The following is a 16,444-nucleotide window of genomic DNA, read 5'->3' on the forward strand; positions in this document are numbered from 1 at the left end:
CCCTTTTGCTGCCTTCTGGTCATTCTGTCCGCTAAATCACCTCCAACTTTTTATTTTTCGCCATCTGGTTCATATGGACAGGATTTCGTCCATCAGCTGTATCAACTCCGTCAAACTCGGCCGTTCGAGGATCCGTAGAAAATGTTCCTGCTCCTGCGCTACTGCTCGTACCTGGTAGCTGCTGCCTGTTCCGTTCCGCGGCGAAGATAAACATTGTCTGAGAATGTAAATATAAACATCGGCAGACCAGTGACGCCAGTAAAATAAAAAGTAATCATGGTGGTAAAACTGAAAGGTGTCGCAAAGGTGTCAAAAGGTGTTTTAGGTGTGCAAAATGGGTGTTTCACACAAGGTGTCAGAGTTTCCAACCCCTTGATTATCTCCCCAAACTGCAGCATATTTTCGCAGATGGCTGCATCGCTGATCGACGGAGAAATCGAGCACTCTAACGGTTACCGCATCGCAATCGACGTACACCGGGATACGAAACTCTTTGTTATTACAAAGCATTGTTCGCTTCAGATTGTGGTCTGACTGATAGCGAAAAGCGATCTCGCAGGAAACTATTGTTCGTGCAGTTGAAAATCGGAATTTTTGACACGCGAAAATTGATTTTTCTCCTAAATCCTGTGTCGGACGTACGTCGGGCACAGTGCGCTGGATAGAGGACCAGGTCCGCTGTCCAGCGCACTACGTCCGACGTTAGGTTGCACGTATGGATTTTGAGAAAATTCGATTGTCGGGTGTGGGGAAACTTCGGGTTTCAACTGCTACGACAATATTTCGATGAGCACACAGTTGCGTAAATGATGCAGCTGTATGCTCCTGACGTCCGCATATGGGCCTTTTCATTTGACGTCTTAAATCAGCTGATTGTTCGGGCGTTTGACAGTTCTTCTATGAAGATGACACGTTCTTGTTAGCAGCTGTTGTTCAAGCTTTGTAAACAAATGCATGCACGGATCTGTCACATGAAAAGGCCTATTGGAGTTTTATATAGCGCATTTAGTTCACCACTGGACTATCGCTCTAGTTTTTACGAGTGCGAAAACGCTAATAAAAGTGCGCGATAGCATCAAATCAACTCGGTGTCTTCAGAGCACTTGTTCACCATAGATTGAAGAAATAGTGCGCCGAAGACATCAACCTTATTTGATGCAATCGCGCACTTTTATTTACGTTTTCGCACTTATGAAGTCGCAGTTCGCAGTCCAGTGGTGAACTAAATGCGGTATATCTTTCTCCAAAAAAGATTGCACCTTTCCATTTTCAGGACGAATATGGTCCTAAAATTAAAGACGAAATCTCGCTTATATTGAATAGTACGATCAAGCATGATATTCTAATCGGAATTGTACTTTACTTGAACTTGAAAAACAAAGGAATAATGAGAAAATTCGAAATAAGTAAAATGGTAAATAGTTCTACTTTGACATTTGAGGTCAACTTTGTGTGCCTGCACTGAAAAACAAGAGAACCCAAATTTGAGTATTTTTAAACTCACTTTTGAGTTCTTTTTTGCATCCTGTTTCATTCGCTCTCTTTATTGTTGTCAAAGAGTGAATAGCAAAACAACCCAACTTTGAGAGTTCGATGCGGGAAGCCAAAATTGAGTAAGTGGCACAGTACCGAAAGTTGAGTAATTTTAACTGACGGTTGAGTAAAAAGAACCTTGACTTTAGGTACTTTGGCCGTATACGCCTAAATGCAAACTACCTACCTAAACATCGACTCCAGCAACTCAAAATTGGCTTCCTGCACGCAACCTCGAAGTTGGGTGGAATGAACTCACTTTTGGGTACTTTCGTTTTTCCGTGTGAGCTCGACATTTTTCGCACTGGGATTTCAAAAATGTTCCTATCTGACATACACGGTGAAAAAAAATCACTCAAAGTATGTGTTATGAGCTAGGGACGAGACACAAGGCTAAAAAAATAAAAATTATATATTCTCAACTACGGTTAATAAAAACTTCAAAAATTGAGTTAATATGTACTATTGAACCATATATTGTGGTTTAAAATAAGAATCCCGATAGGACTTTAGGAGCCTATTGGTAAGACACTAAAATCGATCACTAAGGTATTCTTCCGCACACCGTACATTTTACACCAGCAGTGATCGATAGCAAAAGAGGAATCAAAAAAGCGCGTCCGGCTTATGCGATGTGTGGCTGTGAACTGTATTCATTTCTTTGAGAGCGGCCCATATTTGGTATATATTTGGACCAAAAAATAAATCGCCGGTGAAGATGCCCTAAGTTGCTCTTCTTCCACAAAGCCCATGCAGCACATTTTTTTATTCGTCAATTCACCCCTCGCCATAAATAATGACGATTTTTGATGATGAGATGATTACCAGCTGTCAAAGTCGTCAAAGTATGTTACGAAAAACAACAATCATGGCAGACAAGAAGGAAAAAATTGCTGCTGCCCGAAAAAAGGTATGTTTTACGCAATTATTCGTTAATTTTTGTAAGTTTTTAGTTGAATTCAAAGTGCAAAGGCTAGACTCTTCACAAGTGGTAAAAGTCGTACGAAATTTGTGATAATATACGCAGAAAAAGGGTGAAAAAATGAACCCATCCTTCCGCCTTGTAATGACGGCAAATCTGACACGTCAGCCCACTTGCGTTTACCTTCTGAAAATCGGAGATATTTTTTACATTTTCATGTTTTTCGTCCATATCAGCTTAAGCAATACCAATCAAAGCAAAAACACGATGGTCCTGGCAGAGGCGAAAGTGACTCCGCAGGGGAAACTCCCGTTCCGGCGTCTAGCATCAACAATAACAGTAGCACGCAACCATCGCCGTCGCCAACCCCCGTCGCATCCGAGGATGACATCCAAAACCAAAATCATGTCTTACCGACGTCGGCAGCGGGAGGGGTCCAACCGTCGTCCTACAGTGTGGCGAATTATTTCAACAGCAACGCCATACCGGATTTCCTCGCGATGGAACCACAGGTCGCCCAACCGGAACCAGTGGCCATGGAGGGCAGCGTTCACAGTATAAATCGGATATCGGAGGAAATTGGTCAGTTGATTGCGAATGCCAGTGCGGATCTGGGACCGCAAAATACAATCCTGGAGCTGGAGTCGGAAAAGGCGGAACTGTCCCGGGTGATGAACGCCCAAAAACTGGAAAACGACGAGCTGCGGCTGCGGCTGAGGAACAGCCAATCTTCGGTGGAGGAATTGAAGAATGAGGTCGATAAGTTGAAGTTGGAAAATAGCACTATGGTGACGAGTGAATTGGGACCGATTCAGGAACAGCTGCAGATGCAAATTCAAGCCGTTGGGGTGCTTGTTGGAGAGAAAGCCGAACTGACGGCAACCGTCAGCAAGTATCAAAGTCTGTTGAAGGAGAAATCGACGGAGAACGATGAGCTGCAGAATCGACTGAAAGCGTCTAGGGCGACGGTTCAAAAGCTGGAGAAAGAACTGGAAGGGATCAAGCTGTCCGGATCGAGATTTGAAGAGCTGGAACGAACGATTGGAGCTCAGTTGAATGAGTATCAAGAGGAAGCGAACAAATTCAAAAAGTTGTACGAAGATCTCCAGGAAGATTTGAGCGAGCTGAAGCAGAAACTTCTAGTGCGTAACGAAGAGTTCCAAATGGTTCAGAAAGAACTCGAACAAACCCGATCGGAGCTTAGCTTGTCCAAGTTGCGTGTCGAACAGCTTTCCTCGGACGACGATCAGGATTTCAACGCCAAAATTGAATCCCTCAGCCAGCAGAACCTTATTAAATCTCAGCAAATCAAGGACCTCCAGAATATAATCAACCAGATCGGGAACGAGCGGGACCAAAGTAACCAGCAGTACCAGAACTATGTGCTTCACCTGAACCGGGAAGTAGCAAATCTGGCCGACAAAATCCAAGAACTCACCGAGGAGAATAGTCGACTGTCGTCGCGGGAGGACACTCTGGTGCGGCACGTCGGAGAACTGGAGCGACAAATTCAGCAGCAGTTGACGAAACAGCGCACCTATGCGGCACAGCAAAATGATGAACCGGGTGGTGATGAACAGAAGGTAGCTCTTGAGGCGGAAGTTAAACTGCTGAGAGAGAAGATTGCTGCTAGAGATGCAGAACGAGCTGATAGCACGGTAAGTATAAGGCGTCCCAAATGCTACACAAACCAATGATTGATTTGGTTAAATTTGGATGAATATCCAAAGCGTAATTTGATGCATGAAATTGATTAAACATTGTTCAGGATTTTAATGAAGTGTTGTACATATGTTGCTAAAAAAACGCGTTCTGGTGGGATTCGAACCCACGACTCCGTATTCGCTAGAACAGGCTTTAACCAACTGAGCCACAGAACGGGTAACGGTTTATAACACGGTGGAACATTTATAAAAAGAATTGAATTTGCGGCTGAACTTGCACCAGGAAATATTCCTTTAATCATACGCCAAACTCGGCATGTAACTGTTCGCGACGACAAACCATTTGAGAGATTCCGTTACAAATTTTCCCAATCATATACGTAATAGGTATCCCAAAAATTAGTTACATATTTTCCAAGATTTCTACCCTGACCTTTCCTAATCCTTAGAAAATCCATCAAAAATTTATCAGGGTTCTTGAATATTTTATAGAATAGACATTTTTACATGGATCTTGCTGATGCCAAATACGTCAAAACTACCCCTTGATACATTTTGTTATTCTCCCAGCCACAAAACGACGCGGTGGAACAACTTCAACGAAAGTACGAAGAGAAGCTTACGTTGGGCGAACAAAAGATAGCAGAACTGCAGCTGGCGCTGGAACGCTTGCAGCTGGACAAACCGGACGTGGCGAAACTGATGGCCGAAATCGAGAGCGGAAAAGTCGGTGCCGCGCGGGCAGTGGCGCAGAATATGGAACTGAAAGCACAGCTGGAAGAGATGCAGAAGGCGTTTGTGCAAATTGTAAGTTCGATGGTGATTAAATCCACCAACGATTATATTTATGAGAAAATTTATTTCAGAGCAACGACAAGTTAGAGCTAACCGACAAGCTTCAAACAGAACTCCACCTGGGAAAAGAGATGAAGGCCACCTACGGCCAACTGGAAGAGGAGCTACATTCAATTCGTGAGAAGCTTCACTACAAAGACGAGGAAATGATTCGACTAGCGCACGAGACCACGGAGCTTCAAAAACAGATCTTACAGCAGAACCAAGAGATCGATCGGTTACGTTATTACGAGTCACGTGCGAACGATTCCAGCACTTTGCAGTCCGAACTACAGCATGCTCAGCAACAACTGCAACAATTGCAACAGTCAAACCTTAATCGCGAAGAAATAGTCACAACAAGTGTAGAAAATAATGATCACAGTGGTCACAATCATCATCATGATTGCAATAGTCACGACCAGCATCATCAGCACGCTGAACAGCACGATCTACACAGGGAAATCGAAACATTGAAACAGGAAAAGGCTGAACTGGTGAATGCCATCAACAATCTGCAGAACAGATCTAAGGCAAGCCCGGGCCATGACATTGCCGATGAAAATCACGTGGATCGTGGACATGATGGCATCAGTGATAGCGTTTCCACCGTGAGCATTCCCACACAAGAGGCCATGGAAAAGCTTCAGGAGCGTTTCAAGCGAACAATGCTAGAGGTTGCTGAGCTGACTGACGAGAAACAACGGCTGGAGCATTTGGTAATGCAGCTGCAGGGCGAAACGGAAACCATTGGTGAATACATTACCCTCTACCAGCAGCAGCGCAGGATGTTGAAACAGAAAGACATGGAGCGGGATCTCCAGTTGGAACAGCTGGCGCACGATCGCGAGATGATGAAGCTGAAGCTGAAAGAGCTCAACTATCTCGTCCATCAGCTGGTGGTGGAAAAGGGTGGCTCCGTACCGCGAACATCATCGCCAACCGATGAACTGCGTCACCATCATCCACCGGTCGTCGATTTACCGTCTCCATCGCCTGTTGCTAGTCCAAACAGCTTCTCGCCAGCGCCCAGTGAAAATGGGGAAACTCCAGAAATGGCCAAGGTGCACCACATTCGGCCCACGGAAACTGCCGGAAGGATTCTGTCTCTCCTCAGTGACATCAAGGAAGCGAATATTCCTTACGGAAGCGGTGTGCAGCACTGTTCGTGTTGCTCCGGGCGGCTGGAAACCGTCTAGAATTCATTACCAAACAACAACAGCGTGCGTGTTACGAGGGACGATGCCCTGCGATGGCGAATCTACGATAAAGGCAAGTAGCGCGCGTTAGATTATTTTTAGGCAGGAGAGCAGACGAGTGCTTTACAGTGAAACTGTGGTTATTTTTTTTATATATAAGCTATAATCTAGTAAACTTTTAATTTCACATTTCCTCGAATGTAGGATTTATTTGATCACAGCCTTTGGTATTTACCTTATCTGTACATGTATATGCTCGTTAGGGTTGTGCTACTTTTCCCCGTACGTCCCTTTTCCTCGAATGCCATTTCCCCGATATATGATTTAAATGAGAAGGGATTTTTTTTTTGTGAAACGATGCCTATGATTGCATAATTGTCCCATATGAATAGCAAACCCAGCAAAGATGGGACTGATATGCGATCATAGGCAGATTAGCTGTAAAATAACACGCAGACAAAAAAAAACTTTAACCACCTTCTTTGAAAGAAAGGGGGTTTTCTAGTGAAACTATATTAGCTGCGATGTTAACAAAAACTTCAGCATTAATACTTGAAATAACCACCTTCATTGAAAGAAGGGACAGTTCCTAGTGAATCGACATTAGGTGTATTTATAACAATAACTTCAGCGTTGAAACTTGATGAACCGCCTCCCTTGAAAGACGGTACAATTTTTAGTGTAACTATTGTGCATTTAGTTTACTACTGGACTGCGCACTCAGTCTTCATAAGTGCGAAAATCTGTATAAAAGTGCGCGATCGCATCAAATCGTATTGGTGTCTTCATCGCACTATTCCTTTGATCTATGCTGAATAAGTGCTCTGAACGCTCAGGTAGGCCAAGAGGAAGAATTCAGACCGATGATTATGAATTTCAGCGCCCACCAACTGACGAACGAAAACGTCCTATGACTCATTGATTTCGCCGCCTCCAAATACATGGTCATACGTAGCACGTTTTTCCAGCACAGCCTCCCCTATCGTTACACCTGGAGATCACCACAGCAGATGGAATCGCAAATCGACCACGTTCTGATTGACGGACGACACTTTTCCGACATTATCGACGTCAGGATCTAACGTGGCGCGAACATCGACTTCGACCATTATCTGGTGATGGTCGAATTGCACCCACAACTTTCCGTCATCAATAATGTACGGTACCGGCGACCGCTACAATTCAATCTGATGCAACCGGATGTCGCCTTAGCATATGCGCAGAATTCCGAGGCAGAGTTGCCAGATGATTGCCCCTCTAGAGGACTGCTAGCTGGAGAACAGTAAAAGCAGTCATCAACGACGATGCAGTCGAAAGCACCATCGGATTCGTGAAGCCGAAGAAACGAATGGATTGATAAGGAGTGCAGAGTGAACCCAAGTAACCAAAAGTTCCACTTCCCATGACAAAATGCACTTTCAAGTTCCGCGAAGTTCAGATAAAGTTCCAAATGGAGCTTTCTGGCTGCTTAAGAGGCTAACGATGAGCCTTGCTGGAACTTCGGTCACAAGTTCCGGCAAGGCTCATTGTTAGCCTCTTAAGCAGCCAGAAAGTTCCATTCGGAACTTTATCTGAACTTCGCGGAACTTTAAAGCTGCTTAAGATGCTACTCGGAACTTTGTCGGAACTTTCAAGTTCATAGAAGTTCAGTTCAGTAGCATTGTGTTTCAATGAAGATTAAATTTATTTCTTTTACAGAAAGCAACTGTTAAAGCATATATGAATAAAAGACAAATATGAGTTTATCAAATTAATGAATACTAGGCTTGAGCAAAAAAAAACAAATTGCCGCCCATCGGATTCGAACCGATAGTGACTGCGTGAGAACCCTGCACGCTACCACAGTACTACAGTTGCGATTGAGTGAGCCGCTGGTAAAGTCTGACTTGAATCGATTTTCTGTCGGCAGCTAGTTTTGCACATTTGTACAGTAGTGAAGTAAGCTTGCCTTTGTCAAGTGTCTTCAGCAGTGCAGCGGTAAGTCGGCAGGCTATCACGCAGGAGGATCCAGTTCAAATCTACATAGCAGCGACATGAGTGAAAATATAATTATCAGAAGCAATTTCCAGACATGAATCACAAACCCACTAGCAGAGTTGTGATTCTGGAAAACACATTTTTATTTCTGCATGAATTTTGTCAAAATTCTGTCAGAAGCTGCTTAGAAGGCTATCCAGCGTGCTTATGTGAACATTCAAGTTCCAAAATTACTTAAAAATGAAGCTGCTTAGAAGGCTAATGAGCAACCTGGAACAAGCTGCTTAGCTTATAAAGTACCCTTTTATCTGAACTTTTGGTTACTTGGGAAGTTCATTTTCGTAGGGTAACTTCTGTCTAGGTTACCTTGTGAACCCAGCTTTGCTTTTTTCATTATAGATGAACTGTCGTGCCTCGAGCATGCTCTATTTTAGAATAACGTTAACAGTATGTTTCAACCTTTCCTTATGGATGCCTTCAAGCAAGCTCTTGTTTTCAGCATCTTTTCGCTGATATTTGGCATCTGAAGTAGCTCAAACATTGATTTGAGATGCTTGATGGAATACTTAGGTAGTACAGTTCATGGTTAACTTAACAAAGAATTGCACCTAACCCAACTCTGCATGAGCAGAATTGGTCATGAGTTGACTGATTGGCATGTGTCAGATGAAGACTCTCCATTTGACCTTTTTGCACTTTGGAGTGTTCCTTCGCAAACTTTGCGTATTCAGGCGTCCCTGCTCAACAAGCTAGGGAACCTGTAATAATTGGTTGCGATCACATTTTATGGATAACTCGCTTCCATTGCTACTCCAAGAGAGTTTCATTATGGTTTTGTTATTACAACGCCCTTCATTGTGGTATACCATAGCTACTGCTTTGAAAGAAGCTTGTCCTCTGCGGTCTGTGCGGACCGCAAGAGGTATTCCTGAATGGAACTCGGACCTGTTCAAGTTCTAAATATCTTCGGATAAACCAGTCTTTTGTATAGCTACGAATCTATAGCTTCTATCCCGAGGATTGTAGCTATAGAATCGATTTATTGAGCACTAAAAAGCTCTGCTTACTTCAAATCTCCTGGAGCAAATGGGGCTTTATCCTATTTTTCTCCAGAGGGATTTGAGTTTTTCAAACATGTTTTGAACTCTTGTAGTTTTCTATTGGGTATTTTCATAGCATGAAATTACTCTGTAGTTTTATCCGAAAGGGTGCGTGCGTTGTAAAAAGAAGGAATAAGTTCCAGATTTATCAGGTTACGTCGTTCTTTCTGAAATGCTCGAAACGCATTGTCGATTATCACATCTGTGATGTTCGTCTGGCTAACATGCCTGTTCATGTGAACTCACGTGTCTCCCAATTTGGGATGTCTACAGTGACTCTTTTACATAAAGTTGTATACGTTTTCAAGAAAGCACTCGCTCAAACGTAGTTTTTGTTTGGGTGATTTCTTGAATATTGAGGATGCTTTTGATGACGTGCCTTTCTATGTCATATTGAATGTCGCATGACGTCGCAAGCTACCTCCAATGAGCTATAGGCTCTTTTTACGCTTATGCGTTTTACATTGTCCTTTTCAGGGCACTGATTAACCCCGTTGTGGTATGAGCTATGAGCTCTCGTTGCGCTTATGCGTTCATTCCCTCTTCTAGGGCACCCCTTCCTATTTCATCACCTTTCCCTTTCCCAATTCCCATCCCTTGTCCCATTCTCCCTCAGGTAAATGATGAAATAGGCTCATATGTATGGCGATGGCACAAATGTCCCAAATGGAGGATAACGTGCCTCTGGAGCCGGCCTTCGGATACCTGATGGGCGGTAATGCTGCAGCAAGGAACCTTGCAGAACGTTACAAATAGAAGCGGAAACAGCAGATCCGCCTCTTTCGGGGGAAAAAGTGCCGCCTGAAAGAAGTGGAGTGCAATAAAATGGAACTGCTGTGTCGTTCCCAACAGGGAAGTTCTACGAGAACCTCAACGCATCCGTAGCGGTTTCGTGCCGCGAGCCGAAATATGCAGGGATAAAGACGATGGCTTCTTGACGGACGGACGTGAGATGATCGAAAGGTGGAAGCAGAACTTCGATCAGCACCTGAATGGCGTGGAGAACGTAGGCACGGGGGACCACGGCAACGGAGGAAACGACGACGCTAGTGCAGCGGAGGACGAAAATGAACCAACTCCCACGCTGAGGGAAGTTAAGGATGCCATTTACCGGCTCAAAACCAACAAAGCAGCTGGTACAAGAGCTGGTAAGGATGGTATCGCAGCTGAACTCATCAAGATGGGCCCAGAAAAGTTGGCCACCTGTCTGCATCGGCTGATAGTCAGGATCTGGGAAACCGAACAGCTACCGGAGGAGTGGAAGGAAGGGGTAATCTGCCCCATTCACAAGACAGGCGACCATTTGGATTGTGAGAACTTCAGGGCGATCACTATTTTGAATACTGCCTACAAAGTGCTATTCCAGATCATCTTCCGTCGCCTGCCACCGAAACGAGTTCGTGGGAAGCTATCAAGCCGGCTTCATCGACGGCCGGTCGACAACGGACCAGATCTTCACCGTACGGCAAATCCTCCAGAAATGCCGTGAATACCAGGTCCCAACGCATCACCCGTTTATCGACTTCAAGGCGCCATACGACAGTATCGACCGCGCAGAGCTGTGGAGAATCATGGACGAAAACGGCTTTCCTGGGAAGCTGACTAGACTGATTAAAGCAACGATGGACGGTGTGCAAAGTGCGCGGGTGAACTATCCTGTTCATTTGAATCTCGCCGGGGATTGCGACAAGGTGATGGACTTTCATGCCTACTCTTCAACATCGTTCTGGAAGGTATGATGCGACGAGCCGGTGAACGATTTTAATCCGGTCAATTTGTGTGCTTTGCGGACGACATGGACATTATCGCCAGAACATTTGGAACGGTGGCAGAGCTGTACACCCGCCTGAAACGCGAAGAAGCAAAGGTTAGACTGCTGATGAATGCCTCAAAAACAAATTACATGCTGGTAGGCGGAACCGAACACGACCGGATTCGTCTGGGTAGTAATGTTTCGATAGACGGGGATACTTTCGAGGTGATTGAGGAATTCGTCTACCTCGGATCCTTACTGACGGCTGACAACAACGTAAGCCGTGAAATTCGGAGGCGCATCATCAGCGGAAGCGCAAGTAGGCCCTACGGGCTCCAGAAGAAACTGCGGTCGAAAAAGGTTCACCCACGCACCAAATGCACCATGTACAAAACGCTAATGAGACCGGTGGTCCTCTACGGACACGAGACATGGACCATGCTCGAGGAGGACCTGCAAGCACTCGGAGTTTTCGAGCGACGCGTGCTAAGGACGATCTTCGGCGGTGTATGCAGGTGAATGGTGTGCGGCGGAGAAGGATGAACCACGAGCTCGCTGCACTTTACGGCGAACCCAGCATCCAGAAGATGGCCAAAGCCGGAAGGATGCGATGGGCAGGGCATGTTGCAAGAATACCGGACAACAACCCTGCAAACCTGGTGTTTGCAACTGATCCGGTTGGTACAAGAAGGCGTGGAGCGCAGAGAGAACGATGGACGGACCAGATGGAGCGTGACCTGGCGAGCATTGGGCACGACCGAGGATGGAGAGCGGCAGTTACAAACCGAGTATTGTGGCGTATTATTGCTGATTATTTCTTAAATGTGATGTTGAACAAATAAATGTAATGTAACTACGCTTCTGTAAAATTTGCAAATTATTCAATACATCTATTGGAATTAAAAAAATAAAAATAATCAATATTAGTAGTTTGACGAATTGACTATCGAAATTTGTGAACTGGCAACCACAAGCACTCACTCACCATCATTTCACGCTCAGTTTTATGTTGAGTACCCGCGTGGGAGCTTTGCTCATAGCAACTCAGCATAATGTTTGACAAGTTTGACTCGTCGTTGTGGGAGGGAACCGAGGGAACACGCATCGCATCGCGTTGTTAGTTGATTTTTCATCGTCCATGGAGTTCAAACAGTGTTCTGTTCCACAAGTTCTTCGCGTTTGTGACTTTGTATAATAGCTCATATTTCAATTTATACGTTGAAACCAGGTTGAAACAAACAAAAACAGTGACCAAGATAATGGAAAGCAACTCCGATCAACCCACCGAAGCTCAGGAATCAAACAATAATGGAAATGCATGCATCGACAACGTCGAGAACGAAGAACCTACTGTGGCCAACCCCAGCAGTCCAACCGAAAAGGACGACAAGTACTATCAGGATGCCAAGAAGTACTGGTCAAAGATTTCCCCTACGGTGGACGGGATGCTGGGAGGATTCGGAAGCATTTCGTTTACGGACATTCGTGGATCGGAGCAGTTCTTGAAGAATCTGTTCAAGCTGAAACCGGCCCCGGGTCGGTTGCAGGCCCTGGACTGTGGTGCCGGAATTGGACGAGTTAGTAAAAACCTCTTGATGAATTCGTTCGAACGGGTCGATCTTGTGGAACAGGACGCTCAGTTTTGCGCCAAAGCGGAGAGTGAGCTGAGCCCGAGTGGGAAGTTGGGGACGGTGTACAACGTGGGGCTGCAGGATTTTCGCCCCGAGGAGGACAAGTATGATGTGATTTGGTCCCAGTGGGTGCTCGGTCATCTGACCGACACCGACATCGTGGAGTTTTTCTTCCGTTGCACGAAGGCACTGAAGAAGAATGGCATAATGGTGATGAAGGAGAATTTTACCAATACCGACGAGGTGGAGATGGATCGGCAGGACTCTTCGGTGACGAGACCGCTGCAGGTGATGAAACAGCTGCTGACGAGGGGAAATTTACGAGTCGTTAAGGAACAGAGGCAGAAGGACTTTCCGAAAGGATTGTATCCCGTGCACATGATTGCGGTGAGACCGATAATAAATAGCTGAAAGCAAACATGATCATCGGTGAGGTTGTAAGGTGAATTCCGTGAGGAAAGAAAGCCCGTGTGGGAGCATGCTAGGCATGCACATTATTATTTTTCTCTTGGTTTTGCTTTTCAATTCAAGAAGAAACGGTCATAGTCAGGAACCATCTAGGAAGAGAGAATTGGCTGAGACGCAATGATTAAAGACGCTGTTTCAGAGCGCAAAGAATTGAAGAATTAGGTATTCTCTGTTAATCATCTGATCGTGGTTTGTTGGATCTTACTTTGTATTCGAGCTAGACCCTACATCTTTTTATTCAATCAAGACTTAGGCATCAGTACTCTAACATCAATTTTTATGGATAGTCTTACATATGGAATTGTCAGAATTCAATTGATACAACATTTTCGAAAAATGTTCGTATGCCAAACGAGATTACCATTCTCAGTAGGGATAGGCAGACAACAGGACAGATCGGTGAAGTACTAGATTTGTAGTAATGAGCTGAATTTTTGTATGGTGAGAAGGTCAATTCTCCGTTTCTGCAATGAAATGGTGCAAAAAGCGTGGGTATTATGATTCCTTGCCTAAATTGATGCTGTTTGAGCAAAACTTTGGGCGACAGTATTGTTGTTTTCTCCATTTCTTGCAACATAAACAACATAGTTATCCAAAGTTTTGCTCAAACAGCATCAAATTAGGCAAGGAATCATAATACCCACACTTTTTGCACCATACAAAAATTCAGCTCATTACTATTAATCTAGTACTACACCGAACGTGCCCCATAGAAAAGTTTATAGGTTCATTCTCATTTCCTGCCAGAGATTTTCGGACATTATTAAAGAAGCCCTTGCTGTATTTTCTGTCATAGAATCAGTTTATTCCACATTGTGCTTTTTTACATTCGGGTCAACTTAATGCGCTACTATTCGAATAAGTATTTATTTAGATGCCAACTTTTTGAAGGTTTTCTATTTCCAAATGGAAAGCAAAGGGGGAGCGTAATTTTCTGTATAGCATGAAAATGAAAGCCGATTCTTCCAATGTCCATTAAGTTTGGGGAGCGAAGCCGTACCTCAGAAGAGGTTGAGATTTTCATAGCTGTCTTTAGCTTTTTATTCATTCCTGATCGTTAATCTGTGTCTGCCTCAATTGCATTCCTAAATATTCATTGGTACACATAAAACTGTTTTGGTTACGCATATCACTTATAGTAACGTTATTGACCCCTGTTCTAGTGGTCATAATATACATAATTGCATCTGTTGAGTGACTAACACTGTTATTGAACAGTGTGAAGGTTTCTGTATTATTATTTTTTTTTTGCTAATGATGGATCGATCTGTATAGTGTTATGTTTGTTGATTTGAGTTGAAAAATAGCGCTTTATTTTTGGAATAATGATTTTAATATTTGTTTGCTGATTGAATTACAGAAATTGTGAATGTAGATCGCAACAACTGACCGTGCTACGAAAATATTATCCAAAGAAATGTTTGTTTTCGTCCACAAAACTAATAGTTCTTTGAAGTTTAAACTTTTTTGATGTGTGTTGTTTACAGTATGTATCAAAGTTCACTTTCAAAAGGTCTAATGTAGTCGGGACATATTGACCCGTAAACCTATATTGTATAAATTTTGGCAAGCTCGAATTTCGTACTAGCACAAATTTAAATAAATTGCAAATTCACATCAAACATCTACCTGGGTACCTATCTTAAGGTTTGATAGCTACAACATCAGTACGTCGGTCCCAGAGGCACGTTCTCCTCTATTTGGAAAATTTGTGCCATTGCTACAACATAGTTTTACTCCAGCGCCAAGGTTAGAGAAGAGCGTGATCGTATTTTTTTTTTCTTCAAACACTACCTACGTGGTGGACCAATAGAGTTAAATAAACTATAGAGGACGAATGTCGCTGCTGTACCCTTTGTTCTCGTTCGCAAACATGCCGGGTATCTATCTGTCAAACTGCATACTTTTTCGCTTTGACACTTATATCCCTCCCTATCTTCGCCAGCAAGAGATGTTGCGGCGGCGACGCCAGCGACATTCGTCCCCTATAGTTTATTAACTCTATTGGCGGACCCAATGCAGTCGGTCGTTTGTCATCCGAACACTTGGTTTGGATTCATCTAGCAATGGCATCTGCAACCTGATTAGTTTCACCGGGAAACCATCTTCTGATATTATCTGTAAGAGTTCACTGCTTCGCATTGAATCCTACGATGTAATCAAATAACAGATGGTGGGTCTGCAAGTTGTACTCCAGGATTTTTTCTAGTATCCCGCTGATCCTTCGTTGATCGCCTGATGAAGGATTTCTCAAGTGAATTCAGTCTGTTCAGCAAGATACGTGACAGTGTTGCATAAGCCAAATTCAGTAGGGCAGTCTCTCTGTGATTAGCACACTCCAGTCTGGATCTTAATTTATTTAGATGTTTGATCATTTCGCCAAATGCTGTTCTGCGAACAGGATGGTATTTTTATCCAGTCAAGTGTTCCATGATAACGTTTTCAAGTTTTCAGGAAAAAAAATCGATCGTCTTCGTCTACAGTCTACTCGATACGAAAATTGAACGTGTTAGTCATATCAAGGACCTGGGCGCCATCCTCGATTCGCAGTTTAATTTCAAGCAATATGTTTCGTATACTATCAACAAAGCATTCATAGCTTTAGCATCCATCTTCAGAGTCGCAAGGATTTTCTCCAATATCCACTATTTGAAATCGCTCTATTGCTCTTTTAGTTCGTTCTACAATGGAGTACTGTTCCACAGTTTGGAGCCCAGTATACAATAATGGAACAGAAAGGATAGAATCTGTTCAATGCCGCTATCTTCGCTTTGCGCTTCGCAAATTACCATGGAGAGATCCATTTCAACTGATAGACCTTGAACTACTTCGCACCAGAAGGGACACCATTAGAGCTCTATGTATCGCAGATGTGCTGCAGGAACGAGATGATTGCTCAACCATCCTGGAGCAAATCAGTTTGAATGTTCGGCCTAGAGCGCTACGGTATGGTTTTATGCTGCGACTGCTTCTATTTCGTACCAATTATGCATTCAACGGCGGACTCGACGGTATGCAACGAGTGTTTAACAAAGTCGAAGCCTTATTCGACTTCCACTCAACACGAGAGACGCTTCGCCGGAGGTTCTCCCTGTTCATCGCTGGACGGACAAATTGCCTTAGGACAACAAACGAATTTAGTTTTATGTGTTATTTGTTGCCTATTTCATTTGTAACTTTTTTGTTGTCGAGAAGTGTTTGCATTTTTTTGTATTGTATCGTTTTATATTCATTTTCACACATCATTGAGGCTATATCATGCCTGTTGATGTAATACAAATAAGAAAGAAAAATCATAATACTAAATTTCCACAAATAAACTTATATCGTATTTGTAGAGGTTACACTGAAAAAAGTTTTCAC

The 16,444-nt window shown here is 43.7% G+C and overlaps 2 protein-coding genes across 2 annotated transcripts; both read left to right on the forward strand.

Moving 5' to 3' along the window:
- Window positions 1–2,378: 2,378 nt before the first annotated feature.
- LOC115254199 (golgin subfamily A member 2) lies at window positions 2,379–6,345 on the forward strand. Its single transcript, XM_029875505.2, has 4 exons — window positions 2,379–2,443; window positions 2,692–4,113; window positions 4,690–4,926; window positions 4,986–6,345. The coding sequence occupies exons 1-4, from the start codon at window positions 2,381–2,383 to the stop codon at window positions 6,150–6,152; spliced, it is 2,889 nt and encodes a 962-aa protein (XP_029731365.2). The 5' UTR covers window positions 2,379–2,380; the 3' UTR covers window positions 6,153–6,345.
- A 5,720-nt stretch (window positions 6,346–12,065) lies between these two features.
- Window positions 12,066–13,036, forward strand: LOC109426481 (N-terminal Xaa-Pro-Lys N-methyltransferase 1). The gene has a single exon (XM_019702002.3). The coding sequence runs from the start codon at window positions 12,242–12,244 to the stop codon at window positions 13,022–13,024; it is 783 nt and encodes a 260-aa protein (XP_019557547.3). The 5' UTR covers window positions 12,066–12,241; the 3' UTR covers window positions 13,025–13,036.
- The last annotated feature ends 3,408 nt before the right edge of the window (window positions 13,037–16,444 follow it).

This window comes from Aedes albopictus, chromosome 3 (genome assembly GCF_035046485.1).
Source record: "Aedes albopictus strain Foshan chromosome 3, AalbF5, whole genome shotgun sequence".
NCBI classification, from domain to species: domain Eukaryota; kingdom Metazoa; phylum Arthropoda; class Insecta; order Diptera; family Culicidae; genus Aedes; species Aedes albopictus.